At 44.3% G+C, this 14,797-nt stretch overlaps 1 protein-coding gene across 12 annotated transcripts in view; it reads right to left on the reverse strand.

The window, feature by feature from the left end:
* LOC140391880 (spermatogenesis-associated protein 13-like) overlaps positions 1–14,797 on the reverse strand; it is a 524,178-nt gene that overhangs the window by 34,091 nt on the left and 475,290 nt on the right. For all 12 annotated transcript variants that reach the window (XM_072476884.1, XM_072476878.1, XM_072476877.1 and 9 more), the window contains 3 exons: positions 11,722–11,858; positions 9,567–9,746; positions 5,861–6,052 (listed from right to left, as the gene is read on the reverse strand). In XM_072476884.1, the coding sequence (XP_072332985.1) occupies positions 5,861–6,052; positions 9,567–9,746; positions 11,722–11,858 (509 nt within the window). The remainder of the gene's footprint in view (positions 1–5,860; positions 6,053–9,566; positions 9,747–11,721; positions 11,859–14,797) is intronic.

The raw sequence follows: 14,797 nt of genomic DNA on the forward strand, positions 1-14,797 counted from the left end.
GAAGATGGTTGATTCTTGCATGCATAATTTTGCTTAAGCCGCTTGAAGCTTCTTCTATTGTGTTTGATTCTCTTTGAAAGTGATGGGACTGATAAGAATCAGTCAAAGGGGGAGGGATAGAATTTGGCAATCTGGTTTAATGACTCTTAAACTCAAACTGTGGTGGACTGAGTATGGGGGAAGGGATAGAGTGGCGAGGAGGTGAGAAAAATGGTTACGTGTTTTGCTTTGTCTTGTTTAAAATTTCAGTCTTTTAATTCTGTGAGTTAAGTTGCGATGTTCGAGAAGAAAAGGGTTTTGGCGTTTTAATTTTTATTTCTTTTCTCTCTTCTTGTGTAATTTGATTTTGATTTATTGCTTTATGTACTGGATTACAGAGGAAAGAACTTTTAAGATGCAATGGGGTGTTATAGTTTCTGCAAGAAAAATGGTTGATTCTTGCATGCATAATTTTGCTTAAGCCGCTTGAAGCTTTTTCTTTTGTGTTTGATTCTGTTTGAAGGTGATGGGACTGATAAGAATCGGTCAAAGGGGGAGGGATAGAATCTGGCAATCTGGTTTAACGACTTTTAAACTCAAACTGTGGTGGACTGAGTTTGAGGGAAGGGACAGGGTGGCAGGGAGGAGAGCAAAATGGTTCTGTGTTTTGTTTTGTCTTGTTTAAAATTTCAGTCTTTTTAATTCTGTGAGTTAAAGTTTTTTTTTTATCTTCCTCTTCTTCTTGTGTAATTTGATTTTGATTTATTGCTTTATGTACCGGATTACAGAGGGAAAGACTTTTAAGTTGTGATGGGTGTTTTCCTTTCTGTTAGAAAGATGGTTGATTCTTGCAGGCATAATTTTGCTTAAGCTGCTTGAAGCTTCTTTGTGTTTGATTCTGTTTGAAGGTGATGGGACTGATAAGAATCGGTTAGAGGGGGAGGGGTTTGCCTCGTTGCCTGCGCATTGGGGATGGTTTGTTTGCTTTTTGGGATTGTTGTTACTGTGTTGAGTGCTTGATTGTTAGGTGTGATAGAATCTGGCAGTCGGCGGGTTTTCTGATGCCAGAGGGTGGGAGATGCTGAGCTAGCTGGATAGCTGGTTCACAGGAGCAAAGTGGGGGGAGAGCTGAGGAAAGACAAAGTTGGGGGGGAGGCGGGGTACATCTGACGGGTAAGAGAAAGTTAGGAGACTGGAGATGGAGATCAGTTGGCGGTCGCCGCCAAGGGGCGGATCAAGTGAGGTGCGGAACACGGGCTAGGAACTGGCCTAGGAAAGGTCATGGTTGACCGACAGGGGAGGAGGGCAAAAGCCCCCCTGACCAGACTGGTTGCATGGAGAGTTCGTGGACTGAACAGGCCGGTTAAGAGAGCTTGTGTGTTCGCACACCTGAGACAGTTAAAAGCGGACGTGGCTATGTTACAGGAGACACACTTGAAGCTGGGAGACCAAATTACATTAAAGAAGGGATGGGTCGGGCAAGTGTTTCATTCAGGACTGGACTTTAAAACAAGGGGGGTGGCTATCCTGATTAATAAAAGGATGACATTCGAGGTGGGTAGGATAGAAGTAGACCTGGGAGGCAGATTTATTATGGTTAGCAGGAAGCTAGAGGGAATGGCAGTGGTGCTGGTGAATATATATGCCCCAAACTGGGGTGATGTCACGTTTATGAGGAAGGTGCTGGGGAAGATCCCAGACCTTGACTCGCACCGGCTGATCATGGGGGGTGACTTTAATACGGTCCTGGACCCCAGCACATGGGAGGGGTGCATCCGTGGAGATTTGAGAGACCAAGGAGCAGGGAATATTCATTCTACTCCCATGTACATAAGGCGTACCTCCAGGATAGATTTCTTTGTGCTAGATAAAACACTGTTAGCAGGGGTTGAGGACACTGAGTACTCAGCAATTGTGGTCTCAGATCATGCACCACACTGGATAGACCTACGGGCAGACACGGGAATGTCCCAGCGCCCACAGTGGAGACTAGATACAGGGTTGTTAGCGGATGAGGAGATCTGTGAGCGAGAGAGAGAGGCCGTTTGGGGGTACATAAAAATCAATGACACGGGAGAGACTGCAGCTGGGGTGGTCTGGGAGGCACTGAAAGCGGTCATTAGAGGGGAATGTATTTCGATTCGAGCCCACAGGGAGAAAACTGAGCTGGACAGGTTTAGGAGAAATCTTACAGGTGGACAGGAGATATTCGAAGTCTCCAAATGAGGAGCTGCTGAAGGAGCGTCAGAGATTTCAAATGGAGTTTGGGCTCCTTTTCACAGGAAAGGCGGAGGGTCAGCTGAGGAGGGTAAAAGGGGCAATATATGAACATGGGGAGAAAGCTAGCAGGATGCAGGCGCATCAGCTAAGGAAACAGGAGGCGGCGAGAGAAATAGGAAAATAAAGGATTTGAGGGGGAAGACGGTGACGGACCCGGGGGCGGTGAATGAAGTGTTCCGGGAATTTAACCCCCGGTTGGGGAGGAAGGATGAATCAATTCCTAGGGAGGCAAGAGTTCCCGAAGGTAAATGAGGAGCTGGTGGAGGCCCTGGGGGGCCTGATTGGGCTTGGGGAGGTGATAGATGGACTGGGGGCGATGCAATCGGGTAAAGCCCCGGGACCTGATGAATTCCCAGTGGAATTTTATAGGATGTTCTCTGGGTTACTGGGGCCGCTCCTGGTTAAGGCTTTTAATGAGTCCAAGAGCTGGAAGTACTCCCCCCAACGTTATCACAGGCATCAATTTATCTCATCCTGAAGCGGGACAAGGATCCGGAGAGCTGTGGATCGTACACACCAATCTCCCTCTTGAATGTAGATGCCAAATTATTGGCAAAGATCCTGGCCACTCAAATAGAGGATTGTGTCCCGGAGATAATTGGGGAGGGTGAGATGGAATTTGTAAAGGGCAGGCACCTGACATCCAACATTAGACGGCTTCTTAATGTAATTATGATGCCAGCGGAGGGGCGCGAGGCTGAGGTGATAGTTGTCATGGACGCGGAGAAGGCTTTCGACCGAGTGAGTGGAAGTATCTATGGGATATTTTAGGCAGGTTTGGGTTAGGACAGGGATTTGTGGAGTGGGTCCGGCTATTGTACCAGGCCTCGGTGGCAAATGTAAGAACTAACCGAGTTCGGTCAGAATACTTCAGTCTATGTCGGGGGACAAGGCAGGGATGCCTGCTCTCCCCATTATTGTTTGCCAAGGCCATAGAACCCTTAGCAATGGCTCTGAGAACAGCGAATACCTGGAGGGGTATAGTGAGGGGGGGTGGGCGGAACACAGGGTCTCTCTTTATGCGGACGATTTGCTGCTTTATGTCATGGGCCTGGTGGGGGGAGAAATTCGGCGATTTTCAGGCTATTAAGTTAAATATGGGAGAGAGCGAGATGTTCGTGATTCAGGCACGAAAGCAGGAAAGGAGGCTGAAGGAGCTACCTTTTAAAGGGATTGGGAGGAGTTTTAGGTATCTGGGGATTCAAGTGGCCAAGGATTGGGGGCAACTTCACAAGTTAAATTTGGGCAAAGCAGTGGATCAAATGAGAAGAGATTTTTGTAGATGGGACATGCTCCCACTGACGCTGGCGGGAAGGGTTCAGATGGTGAAGATGACAGTCCTTCTGAGACTGCTTTTCTTTTTCAGTGTCTCCCGATTTTTGTCCCATAGGCTTTTTTCAGAAGTATGAATGTGGCGATATCGAGGTTTATATGGGCGGGTAAAACCCCGAGAGTAAAGAGGGTACTCCTGGAATGGGCCCGCGGGGAAGGGGGATTGGCTCTCCTGAACTTTATTAACTATTACTGGGCTGCCAACATATCGATGGTCAGGAAGTGGGTAGTGGAGGAGTGGTCGGTCTGGGAGCGGATGGAGGCAGCATCCTGCAAAGGTACGAGTCTGGAGGCTTTACTGACGGCACCCCTGCTGTTCTCACCGGCTCGGTACTCCACAAGTCCTGTGGTGGCAGCCCTGAGGGTGTGGGGGCAATGGAGGCAGCATATGGTCACCGATTTGTGACAATCACCGGTTTGTCCCGGGGAGGGGTGGGGGGCTTTCCTTGCCTCCCCCCTGAGAGGACTACAGGATAAAGTGCTGTCAAAAACAGGGGTTGGAGGTGGGAAGGTTTCGGACATATACAGGGAATTGGGAAGGGGCCCCTATCAAAGAGGTGAAGAGGAAGTGGGAAGAGGAGCTGGGAGGGGAGCTGGAAACTGAACTGTGGGAAAAAGCCTTGAAAAGTGTAAATCCATCCTCATCATGTGCTACTCAGCTTGATTCAGTTCAAGGTAGTCCAGAGGGCCCACATAATGGTAGCCCGGATGAGTAGGTTCTTCGAGGAGGTGGAGGACAGATGTGGGCGGTGTGGGGGTAACCCAGCCAAACATGTTCATATGTTTTGGGCATGTCCGAAACTGAGGGAATTCTGGCAGGGATTTGCAGATGATATATCGGAAGTCCTGGAAGGTAGGGTAACTCCGAGTCCAGAATTAGCAATATTTGGGGTGTCGGAAGATCCGGGGGCAAAGTGGGGGAGGGAGGCCGATATCCTGGCCTTCTCCTCCCTGGTGGCCCGGAGACAGATCTTGCTGAGATGGAGGGACTCGGAGCCCCCAAAATCAGGAGTGTGGGTCAGCGATATGGTAGAGTTTCTCAATCTGGAGAAAATCAAGTTCGCTCTAAGAGGATCAATACAGGGATTCGCCCGGAGCTGGCAACCGTTCATCGATTTCTTTAACAAAAACTGAACGTCAGCAGTAAGGGGGGAAAGGGAAAAGGGGGGGGGGGTGGGGGGAGGAAAATAGTAGGCATGGTAATGTTAAATAAGGACAGGGAATTTAGTATATGAGTAATTGGGGATAGGGCGGGAGAAGTGGGGTATGTGGTTTATTGTTTGTTGTTATTTTAGGGGGTATTTTGTGCATCGACACGCGCGGTTGTTTTAGAAATGTCAATATGTTAAATTGTGAAAATTACAAATGCTTCAATAAAATATTTTCAACAAAAAAAAAGGTGCTTTGGCACAATTTAAACAGCAGAGGAATTCCTCTGGTATTTTGATCAAGTTACCTCTGGAGCAACGTCTAAAAAGATATTGTGGTTTTTAGCACATTGTTCTTTTGTCAGAGTGGATGAATGCTAATTGGTTATACCATCTCTTACATTTGTGACTACACTTTTAAAAGTACTTAAATAGTTGCAAAGCTTTGAGACATTTTAGGGTTGTGGTAGGTGCTATACAAATGAAAGTATTTTTATTTTTCTCACTTTCACTGTCTCAGTGGTAATCTGCTCTTCCAGATTACTGCCCAGACAATGTCAAGAAAAATCTACTCCCAGTCTCTTGGTTTATAATTCAATAATTGTTTTTGGGATGTGAAGAGAGGGAAGATTTGGAAATCATCTACCACTGCTTGCGTCTCTATTTTGATTACCTTTTTCCCCACAGCTGGAGGGAAAACTTACAAAATCATGCTGATAAAACAGACCTTCCAAAATAGTAGGTGTGAGGTGTTTGTTGTTTACACTGACCAGGACGTTTTCTATTAGCATTTTAAGCTACACATCATCTCAACACACATTTGTGAAACAATTCAGGAAGCAGTTTATTTTTCCTGAACCAGTTTGCGGACAAATGGTAGAAGATTCTACATTGTCCAAATAGAAAGAATTTGCAGGGTTGCGGGGTAAAGGCAGGAAAGTGGGACTAGCCGAGTTGCTCTTGCAGAGAGCCAACATAAACATGATAGACCAACTTGTCTCCTTTCATGTTGCAAACTTACTATGATTCTATAAAAGTTACAAACTGTAACTACCAAAACTGCCCCTGCTGTGAAATAATGGCAACTTCCTCCAGTTTCAGAGCTGCATGTTTTTCAGTACCTCACAGATGTCTTTCAGGTGCTTTATATAGACCCGTTCAGTGTTCATGATCTCTTGGATAACATTTGTTCGCATCTGCTCCTGGTTCTCTGCATTTTTGAGTAGGCGATGTTTACTGCAGCTGGCATCCAGTTGCTCATTCGGAAATTTTCCAGTGCCTTCACCTGCAGCATCTTCCTGGTTCACCCGTAGCTGTTAAGTAAAAAAGTAAATTTAGGAAATCTAGCTTCGATAGAAACATAAATGCAAACTGGAAAGGCTTCCACATCTTATAAGCAGTGTATTATTTATGGGCAACAAAAATAAAAATTCTAATTTACATATATAAGCAGAGATTCTTTTGTGCACCATAGACATTGTTTCTTCGCTGTTAAGCATGCCATTAAATGTGTTATTAAGTATAACCCCTCAGTAAGTGTAAGATAGCAACAATTTTTAAACAACTCACAGGTCACAAGTACTATAACTCTATATTATAGGGGAAATTCATCCCGCTGCTGTATATTTGAATATTGACTTTAACAAAATAAGATATAAATCACTATGTTTAATACTAAATGAAATTGGTTGTCCCCAACTTGACCTTGAAAGTAAATCCAATGTGCTGCACATCCCTCTGTTAAAACCTCAATATAGCATTTGGTAGCAAAAAAATGATTGCTGACAGAACAATTGATAAAGATGGGCACATTTGAGGAACAAATGAAAGACAAAATTAGATATTTTTCATCCATGGTGAAATTTGTATAATACCGTGGCCTTCTTCTACATGGTTTGAAAAACGTGCATTTAAATAAGCGAATGCTGCATAAGTTTTAAGGAATGCTGATCCTGTGGCATTAGCCAGCAGATTAGCCATCACCACCCCTCTCTACATCTCCCTCCAGAGCATTCATCCATTTGTGAACAAGCTCATTGATGATTGCATCAACATGATAAATTTAGAAATCGGACTCAAAAGTGATGTCTTCTTTCCCAAAAATGAAGCCTCCACGTTTGGCTTTCCTTTCGATCACTTGCCCTGCCTAGGCCAGTTGTGGTAGCAGTGTGAATCACATCACCAAATCACATCTTAGTTTATCAGCTCCTGGTCAAGCAACATCTTGATTTTAATTCTCATCCTGGTTTTAAAATTCCTCGATCCTCCCTTTCTCTGTAATCTTATCCAGCTGCACAAACCTCAGATATCTGTGCTTTGCTAATTCCGGCTCAGGTGCATCCCCTATTTTAGTAGCTCCACCATTGGTGGCAGGGCAGTTGCATAGAACCGAAGCTTTGGAATACCCTCCCTATACCTTTCCACCTCTCAATCCCACTTTCCTCATTTAAGATATTCCTTAAAACCGCTCTTTTTGAGCAAGCCTTTGGTGATCTGACATGCTTTGGTATCATATTTTCCATGCTCCCATGAAGCACCTTGGGATACTATTGCATTAAATGCTTCATATAAGTTAAGAGCTCTTCATTGCCTTCCTCCCTCAGCATTTGTACTGTGCAATTTCTCTTTCTCAGCAATTTCAACCTCCATCTCAGTTCATCCTATCCTCTGCCATCCTATCCTCCCTTCGATTCTAACCAATGTTCACAGTTACCCACTTGACTTTGCTCCCACACATGGCCTCGCTGATCCTATCACAACAATTACACGTAGGGACATCTCTGATCACTTCCATATATCTTCCACCCTCATCCCCAGTCCCATCAAAACCTTACTTTCCGTGACTACCCTTGGAAAAAACGTCTCCACAAAGTCACTTAAAACCGCACTTTCAAAAACTCCAAATGGCCTGCGGTTCTTTGTTCAGCAGCAGATTTCTGAAGTTATGGTTCTGCTGAGCCACACCCTCAACTCCTCCTTTGACAATACCTTAGTCCCCATTAAAGTTTTGATCTCTTAAATTGAAAGGATGCAAACTTGGAATGGATATGGCAGCCGACAGGTTTAGCTCTTCACTGTCAGGTCAGTTGAACCACATAGGCATTAGTGGATCCTGCTCTCATCTTCCAAAACTGCTCACTCTTACAGAAACATCCGGGAATGCTAGGATAATCCCAGTTACTTTTCCCTCCTTCTCTCCTCAAACTGAAGGTCACGAAGATAGGTAGGAAAGTAAATTGTGAAGACATAAGGAGACTACAATGGGACATACATGGTTAAGAGAGTGGGCCGAAATCTGGCAAATGGAGTATTATGTGGGCAAATGTGATAGTGTCCATTTTTTCAGGAAGGATAAAAAAGCTCATTATCTAAATGGCGAGAGATTGCAGAGCTCAGAGGTGCAGAGGGCTCTGGGTGTCCTAGCGCATTAATCATAAAGGTACAGCAAGTAATTAGGAAAGCTAACATAATGTTATAGTTTGGGTGGGGAATTGATTACAAAGTAGGGAGGTTATGCTTCAGTTGTACATTGATGAGACCACATCTGGAGTATTCTGTACAGTACTGGTCTCCTTATTTAAGGAAAGATGTAAGTGCATTAGCAGGTCAAAGAAGGTTTACTAAACTAATACCAAGAATGGGCAGTTTGTCTTATGAGGAAAAGTTGGAGAGGTTAGGTTTATATCCATTAGAATTTAGAGAAGTTGATCGAAACGTTGGGATCTTGATAGGGTGGATGTGGAGAGGATGTCTCCTCTCATCGGAGAATCTGAAAATCAGTTATGAGTCTCTGGAATTCTTCCTCAAAAGGCAGTGGAAGTAGAGTCCTTGAATATTTAGAAAATAGATCCTTGATTAACAAGGGGATGAAAATTTATTGTGGGTAGGCAGGAATGTGGGATGGAGGTTACAATCAGATCAGCCATAATTGTATTGAACAGCAGAGCAGGCTTGAGGAGCCAAGTGACCCACTTCTGCTCCTAATTTGTATGTTCATATTTAACGTTACCTTCAACAAGTGCAAAAAGTTCAGATCTCTTTGTCACAAAGATCGAGGGCAATTGATAGCTGCCTCTGCTACTTCCAGCCTACTGGACAAAACTTCCTCGAATGCTCCCCCTGCTCAAGCCTTGGACTCCATCTTTCCTTCCTGTTCCCTTGGCCCCATTTCCACGAAATTGCCAATCTGCGAAACACTCTTCCGGTCTGTGTATTAGCTGATATTGTTGGTCATTTTCTGTCTTGAGGTACTGTCCTTTCTCCTTAAAAACTGTAATAATCATCCCTCGCCTCAAAATAAAACTACCTATAAAAAATAATCCGCATCCCCTCTGTCCTTGTAAAGTATCACCCACTTCCAATCTTCCTTCATCTCTACAGATTTCAAACATGTTGCTGCCTCTCAAATTTGTGTTACTTTATCCTCTACCATTGTTTCTCTACATCTGATAAAACATAGGTGACAAAAATGCAGTTTCGGTGCACCTGCATACCAAACCTCCAACACACCCCATAACAGCATTGGATCTATGGCAGAAGTTTTAAAGTTATGTCTTTCTACAAGGGGTCCTACCCAAAGCTTTTATTTTTTTCAAAAACCAAAGCAAGAAAAGGGGCTCAATGTTGAGAGTAATATATTAACATGGATGGAGGATTGGTTAAAGGGCAGGAAGCAGATTCCACAGGGATTAGGAATTGAGAAAGGGGAAGGGAGCGCAAAAGGAAAGACTTACCCTCAAATTAAAAATAAGGTTTATGAAGTAAAAATGTCAACCTGCTCTGAGAAAATCATCACCATATTTCTGCAGTTTGTACTGAAAAACATACTCTGACAAAGCTAGCAGGAAACCAGGCTTCTTTGTCTTCAATCATGCCCCACCACCATTCCTTATTGGAGGCATCAAGTACGCGGATGACTTCTCCGGCTTTGAATCCAAGTTCCTGCTCGTCCATGGTAACATGATCCCATAATGCCTCTGCATAGACAATGTGGCCATCGCTTATCAGCTACAGAAAGAAAGAAAGTTTCAGTTTACAACTGTCTCAATAAACAAAAGCCAGGGGCGGGATTCTCCGACTCCCCGCTGGGCCGGAGAATCGCCGGGGGGCAGCGTGAATCTTGCCCCGCCGCTGGATTATCCGGTGTCGGTTTTCGGGCGGAGGCGGGGATCGCGCCACGCCGGTCGGGGGCCGTTGGCAGCGCCCCCCCCCCCCGGCAATTCTCTGGGCCTCGATGGGCCGGGCGGCTTGTGGAGTCCTTGGGGCGGGGGGATCCGGCCCCGGGGGGGGGGGGGAAGAGAGGGGGGGGGCATGGTGGCCTGGCCCGCGATCGGGGCCCACCAATCTGTAGGGCCTATGCCATGGGGGCACTCTTTCCCTCCGTGCCGGCCTCTGTAACGCTCGCTCCGCCATGGACGGCATGGAGAAGAAACCCGCTGTGCATGTACAGGAAACACGCCGGCAGTCCTGCGAATACGCTAACTCATGCCGGCCCGCGCCGGTTGGCCTAGCCCCCGGAAGTGGGGAGGATTCTGCAACTTCTGGGCGGCCCGATGCCGGAGTGGTTCGTGCCGCTCTTGGGGTCGGTCCGCCAATTGCGGGTGAATCCCCGCCCAAAATGTCACAAAATATATGCTATTTCTATTGGCAGTTAATAAAATGCAGTAAGTAGCAGGGTCCCTCAGTGGCACTGAATTTATCCAGTGAATATCTTGAGCCATACAGAGAGTAGGACTACAAGTTCATCCACGGTTAGTCTTGTTATCTGATCTCAGACTAGATAGGCAAAAGGACACTAAAATTGGCCTCAGCCAGTTAAAAAATAGAAAATAGGTCCATGCTGTGATCCTTAACATGGAGAAAAGGCCTGCTGATACTCATAGGGAAATAAAAAGAGTACTTGTTTCAGATACTATAGAGGGTGTCTGGCACCCGTGAAGCAGCAATGCTGTAAGTAGTAATGTGCAAAGAAAACTGAAGAGAACATTTTGAAAATAAAAAAATAAATCAGTGTCTCAGTGTCTATTATTTATAATATCAACTTTAGTTGCCTCACTTAACCTATACATGATACAAAATACATGCAAAGGGTGGGGTGAATCTTTCACAGAAAGGCTGTGCAATGAACAAAACACATCTTGGATAATGTTGCATGTCATGGCACTAAAAAGGAAAATGAAGAATGTTTGAACAAGGAAATGGATGATAAAATTAATGTTAGCAATAATTTAAAAATCACATGACCATCCAAGACCAAATAGAAGACAGTACTGCCAACTCTCCAAGGAAAAGAGGGAAAAAAAGAACTAGCCCTTCCAAAGGATAGAAAAGTCTAAGAAATGAGCAGAACATGACAGAAAGCATAAAAATGCTTAACAGTCTTTGAAACTACCAGCTGTATCCTTGCTAATATTAATGGTGTATCACCCATGATCTTTGAAAACCTCTGACTTGACTTGAACAACACTTGGGCATTTGTGCTTGTGCAATTACTTGAAAATGTAAAAGGAGACACATTCATGGATCTTTTTTGTTTTTACAGGCAATATATAAAAGCCCAGGTTGAAGTACACTCTGATAAATTAATCCACTTAAGTATAGGGCTGACATTCATGATACACATCACATAGGGCGGCATGGTGGTGCGACGGTTAGCACTGCTGCCTCATGGCGCCGAGGACCCGGGTTTGCACATGGCCCTGGGTCACTGTCCGTGTGGAGTTTGCACATTCTCCCTGTGTCGCGTCGGTCTCACCCCCACAGCCCAAAGATGTGCAGGGTAGGTGGATTGGCCATGCTAAATTGCCACTTAATTGGAACTCTAGATTTTTAAAAAATGATACACATCACTTTTTTTATGACATCCTTTCATAAAGGCCGATACAGTACACGTGAAGTCCGGTCTTTAACACTGATCATAAAAATCAAATTTGAAATAAAACTTACTACAATAAAGAAAAGCATTTATAATAAAGATCAATACCTCATTAATGGCAAGTTGTTCTCCACCAGGCTGGAGGTATCTGGGATTTGCATGGCGTATTTCCTCATATGCAAAATCTTCCTCACTGCCATTGTCATCAACTAGTGCAGAAGACCCTGTGCCTCCATCTGCAGAAACTAAAAGGATAAAAACGTAATATTTAAAGATAAACATATAGAAAGTTTATATTGCATTTTAATTGCATTATAGCTCAGGTTTTGCAAGTATGGAAAATGAAATTACATTGAGCCATGATGTGGATGCGCTTTTACCAGCAACTCAGCTGAATTCAGCTGAGAAAGCTTACCCATCCAAATTACATAATCAAACTCTTCCCTCTAATTTCAATAAAATCCGAACACATGAAAAAGTACCCAGAAGGTTTTCTGATTAGGCTGCTGGAGTGGGGAGGCAGGGGGGGGATGTAACAATAGTTTTAAAGATGAAGTTGCAATGGTGGTAGATAAGATAAATCATTGTTTAATTACAAGTTCTGTTGCATGCAGTGCAAAGGAGAATGATCCAAATTTGGGGCTGAAGGCCACTCCTTGGACATGCTACTCTCATGCTACATAAGCTGGTTAATTTATGTTCTCTGAGCAATTACCTAGGGAAGGAGCCAATTTAAATAGAAATATATCACATTCACAGCAAAACCTCCCCGCATACGGTTATATAAACACACGCGACCCATTGTGAACAAATTTTCCTCATCTAAATAGAAGATTTAGCATAATTCAGAGTCTGTAAAGAAATAGCCACCCGTATCACTCTGTTGGATATTGGGGGGAGGGAAGAAATCTAAATGTGGGGGGTTAATAGAGTGGGGAAGCTAGCTAATGATATTAAAATGTATGTTAATGGAGTTCATGACCTTTCATGGTAGGAGCCCCATTATGTCATTGGTGGGGCTAATGTTTCCCCTCATGGGAGAGTCTAGGACCAGAGGGCATAGTCTCGCAATAAAGGGTGCCAATTTAAGACTGAGACATGGAGAAATTTCCTCTCGGCGAGCCGAGTGTCTTTGGAACTCTTGCCGCATAGAGCTGAGTCCTTGTGCATTTTTAAGGTTGAGATGGATAGATTCTTGATCAGTAAGGGAATCAAGAGTTATGAGGAAAAGGACAGGAATGTGAGGAATGTCAAATCGGCCATGATCCTATTGAAGCAGGCTAGAGGAGCCAAAAGGCCTACTCCTGTTTCTGTTTCATATGGTCTTATGGGTACTAACTATTCCTGGATACAAGGTGTTCAGGAAAAGCAGGGAAAGAAAAGAAAATGAGGAAGGTTGGCAGTATTGAACAAGGAGAATGCTGAAGAGACAAGAGGTCAAGGACACAATTTGTACCAGTTAGAGTATTCTATAGCCAACGAGTGAAAAGGTACAAAGGAGGAAATCTGCAGGACAATCAGAGAAATGCGAAAGCTAAAGTATTGTTATTACCACCCTAATATAAACAAGGATAGTAACTGTGCAAGGGCAGAGAGGGGGAGAGAATTTCTGAAGTTTGCTAAGGGGAATTTCTTGTCAGTATGTTTCTAGTCAATGAAGGAGGAGGATCTGGTTCCAGAGATGAGGGTTAAGCGGATCAAGGTGACTCGCAAAAGGTCCAATGATGACATGAGGAAAATCCACCCCATCCCCGTAACCCAGTGACCCCACATAATCTTTTGTTTGGACACGAAGGAGCAATTTAGCATTGCCAATCCACCTAACCTGTACATCTTTGGACTGTGGGAAGAAAGCTGAGCACCCGGAGGAAATCCACGCAGACACAAGGAGGAAGTGCAACCTCCACACAGACAGGCACCCGAGGCCGGAATTGAACCCGGGACCCTGGAGCTGTGAGGCAGCCATGTTAACCACTGGGCCACCGTGCCATAATGGGTTGAAAGATTATGGTGAATGGGCAGGAAAGTTAAGTTGAGGCTGAGAGCAGAACTGCCATGATCGTATTGAATGGCGGAGCAGGCTCAAGGGACTGCATTCCCTACTCCTGCTCCTAGTTTTCATATTCCTATGTTAGTTCTGTCCTGGATTGGCTGAGAGAAACTCACTGATCATTTTGGGGTCCCCTGTCACTTGGAGGCCCTGTGGCTAGGGACGGTGTGTTTCATTGTAAATTTGTACCTGTACAAACTCCCTGGAGTACTATGCTTTTGTTGATAGGCAGTTTACAATTTAAATTAAGCTAGAAATTTCTCCCAACAAACTGACAAAGTTGTGAGAGGCTTTTTCTGCCAATGCACAAGTACATCTCAGATTGTTGCCCGGCCATGCATGTCAGAGGGAACATTGCTTAGCAACCAGTGATGGGGTGAAAATTTCAATGGTTTCCATGTAAGAAGGCTGTTTAATGGATTTAGACAAATGGTTTGTATCCCCATGATAGCTTTATCTGACAGATCAAAGAATACAAAGTACTGGCGTGAGTCTTAGCTAAGTAGTAGCAGTCTCACTACTGAATTAGAAATTCACGGGTTCATCTCCAACTCCGTAAACCAGACCGATACTCAGTGTAGCACTGAGGAATCAAGGTGGTCATCAAAGATAGCAGGAGCTTTTGAAGTAAGCAGGGAAATTCTTTTCGTTTGAAAACAGAAAATGCTGGAAAATCTCAGCAGGTCTAGCAGCATCTGTGGAGAGAGAAACAGAGTTAACATTTCCAGTCCCTATGACTCTTCTTCAGCTCTGAAGTCATATAGGACTTGAAACACAGATGCTGCCAACCTGCTGAGTTTTACAAGTCTTTTCTGTTTTATTAAGATTTTCAGTATCCACAGCATTTTGCTTTTATTTTGAAGTTCTCGGTGAGAGAATAACATTTATGCCTCAATTAACCATAAGAAAAGAGATAATATGGTCAGTCATCATACTACTATTGGTGAACCATGCTGTGTACAAATTGGCTGTCAAATTTCCCTACATTAGAACACCGACTACACTTAAAGAGCATTTTCTTAGTTGCAAGATGCTTTGGTATATCTCGAGTACGTAAAGGATACTGTATAGGTACAAATGCAATTTGTTTTTACCAAAATAGCCTAAGGTGATCGAGTGCAACTCTAAATGGTC

This window comes from Scyliorhinus torazame, chromosome 15, assembly GCF_047496885.1.
Source record: "Scyliorhinus torazame isolate Kashiwa2021f chromosome 15, sScyTor2.1, whole genome shotgun sequence".
In the NCBI taxonomy this organism is placed as follows: Eukaryota; Metazoa; Chordata; class Chondrichthyes; order Carcharhiniformes; family Scyliorhinidae; genus Scyliorhinus; species Scyliorhinus torazame.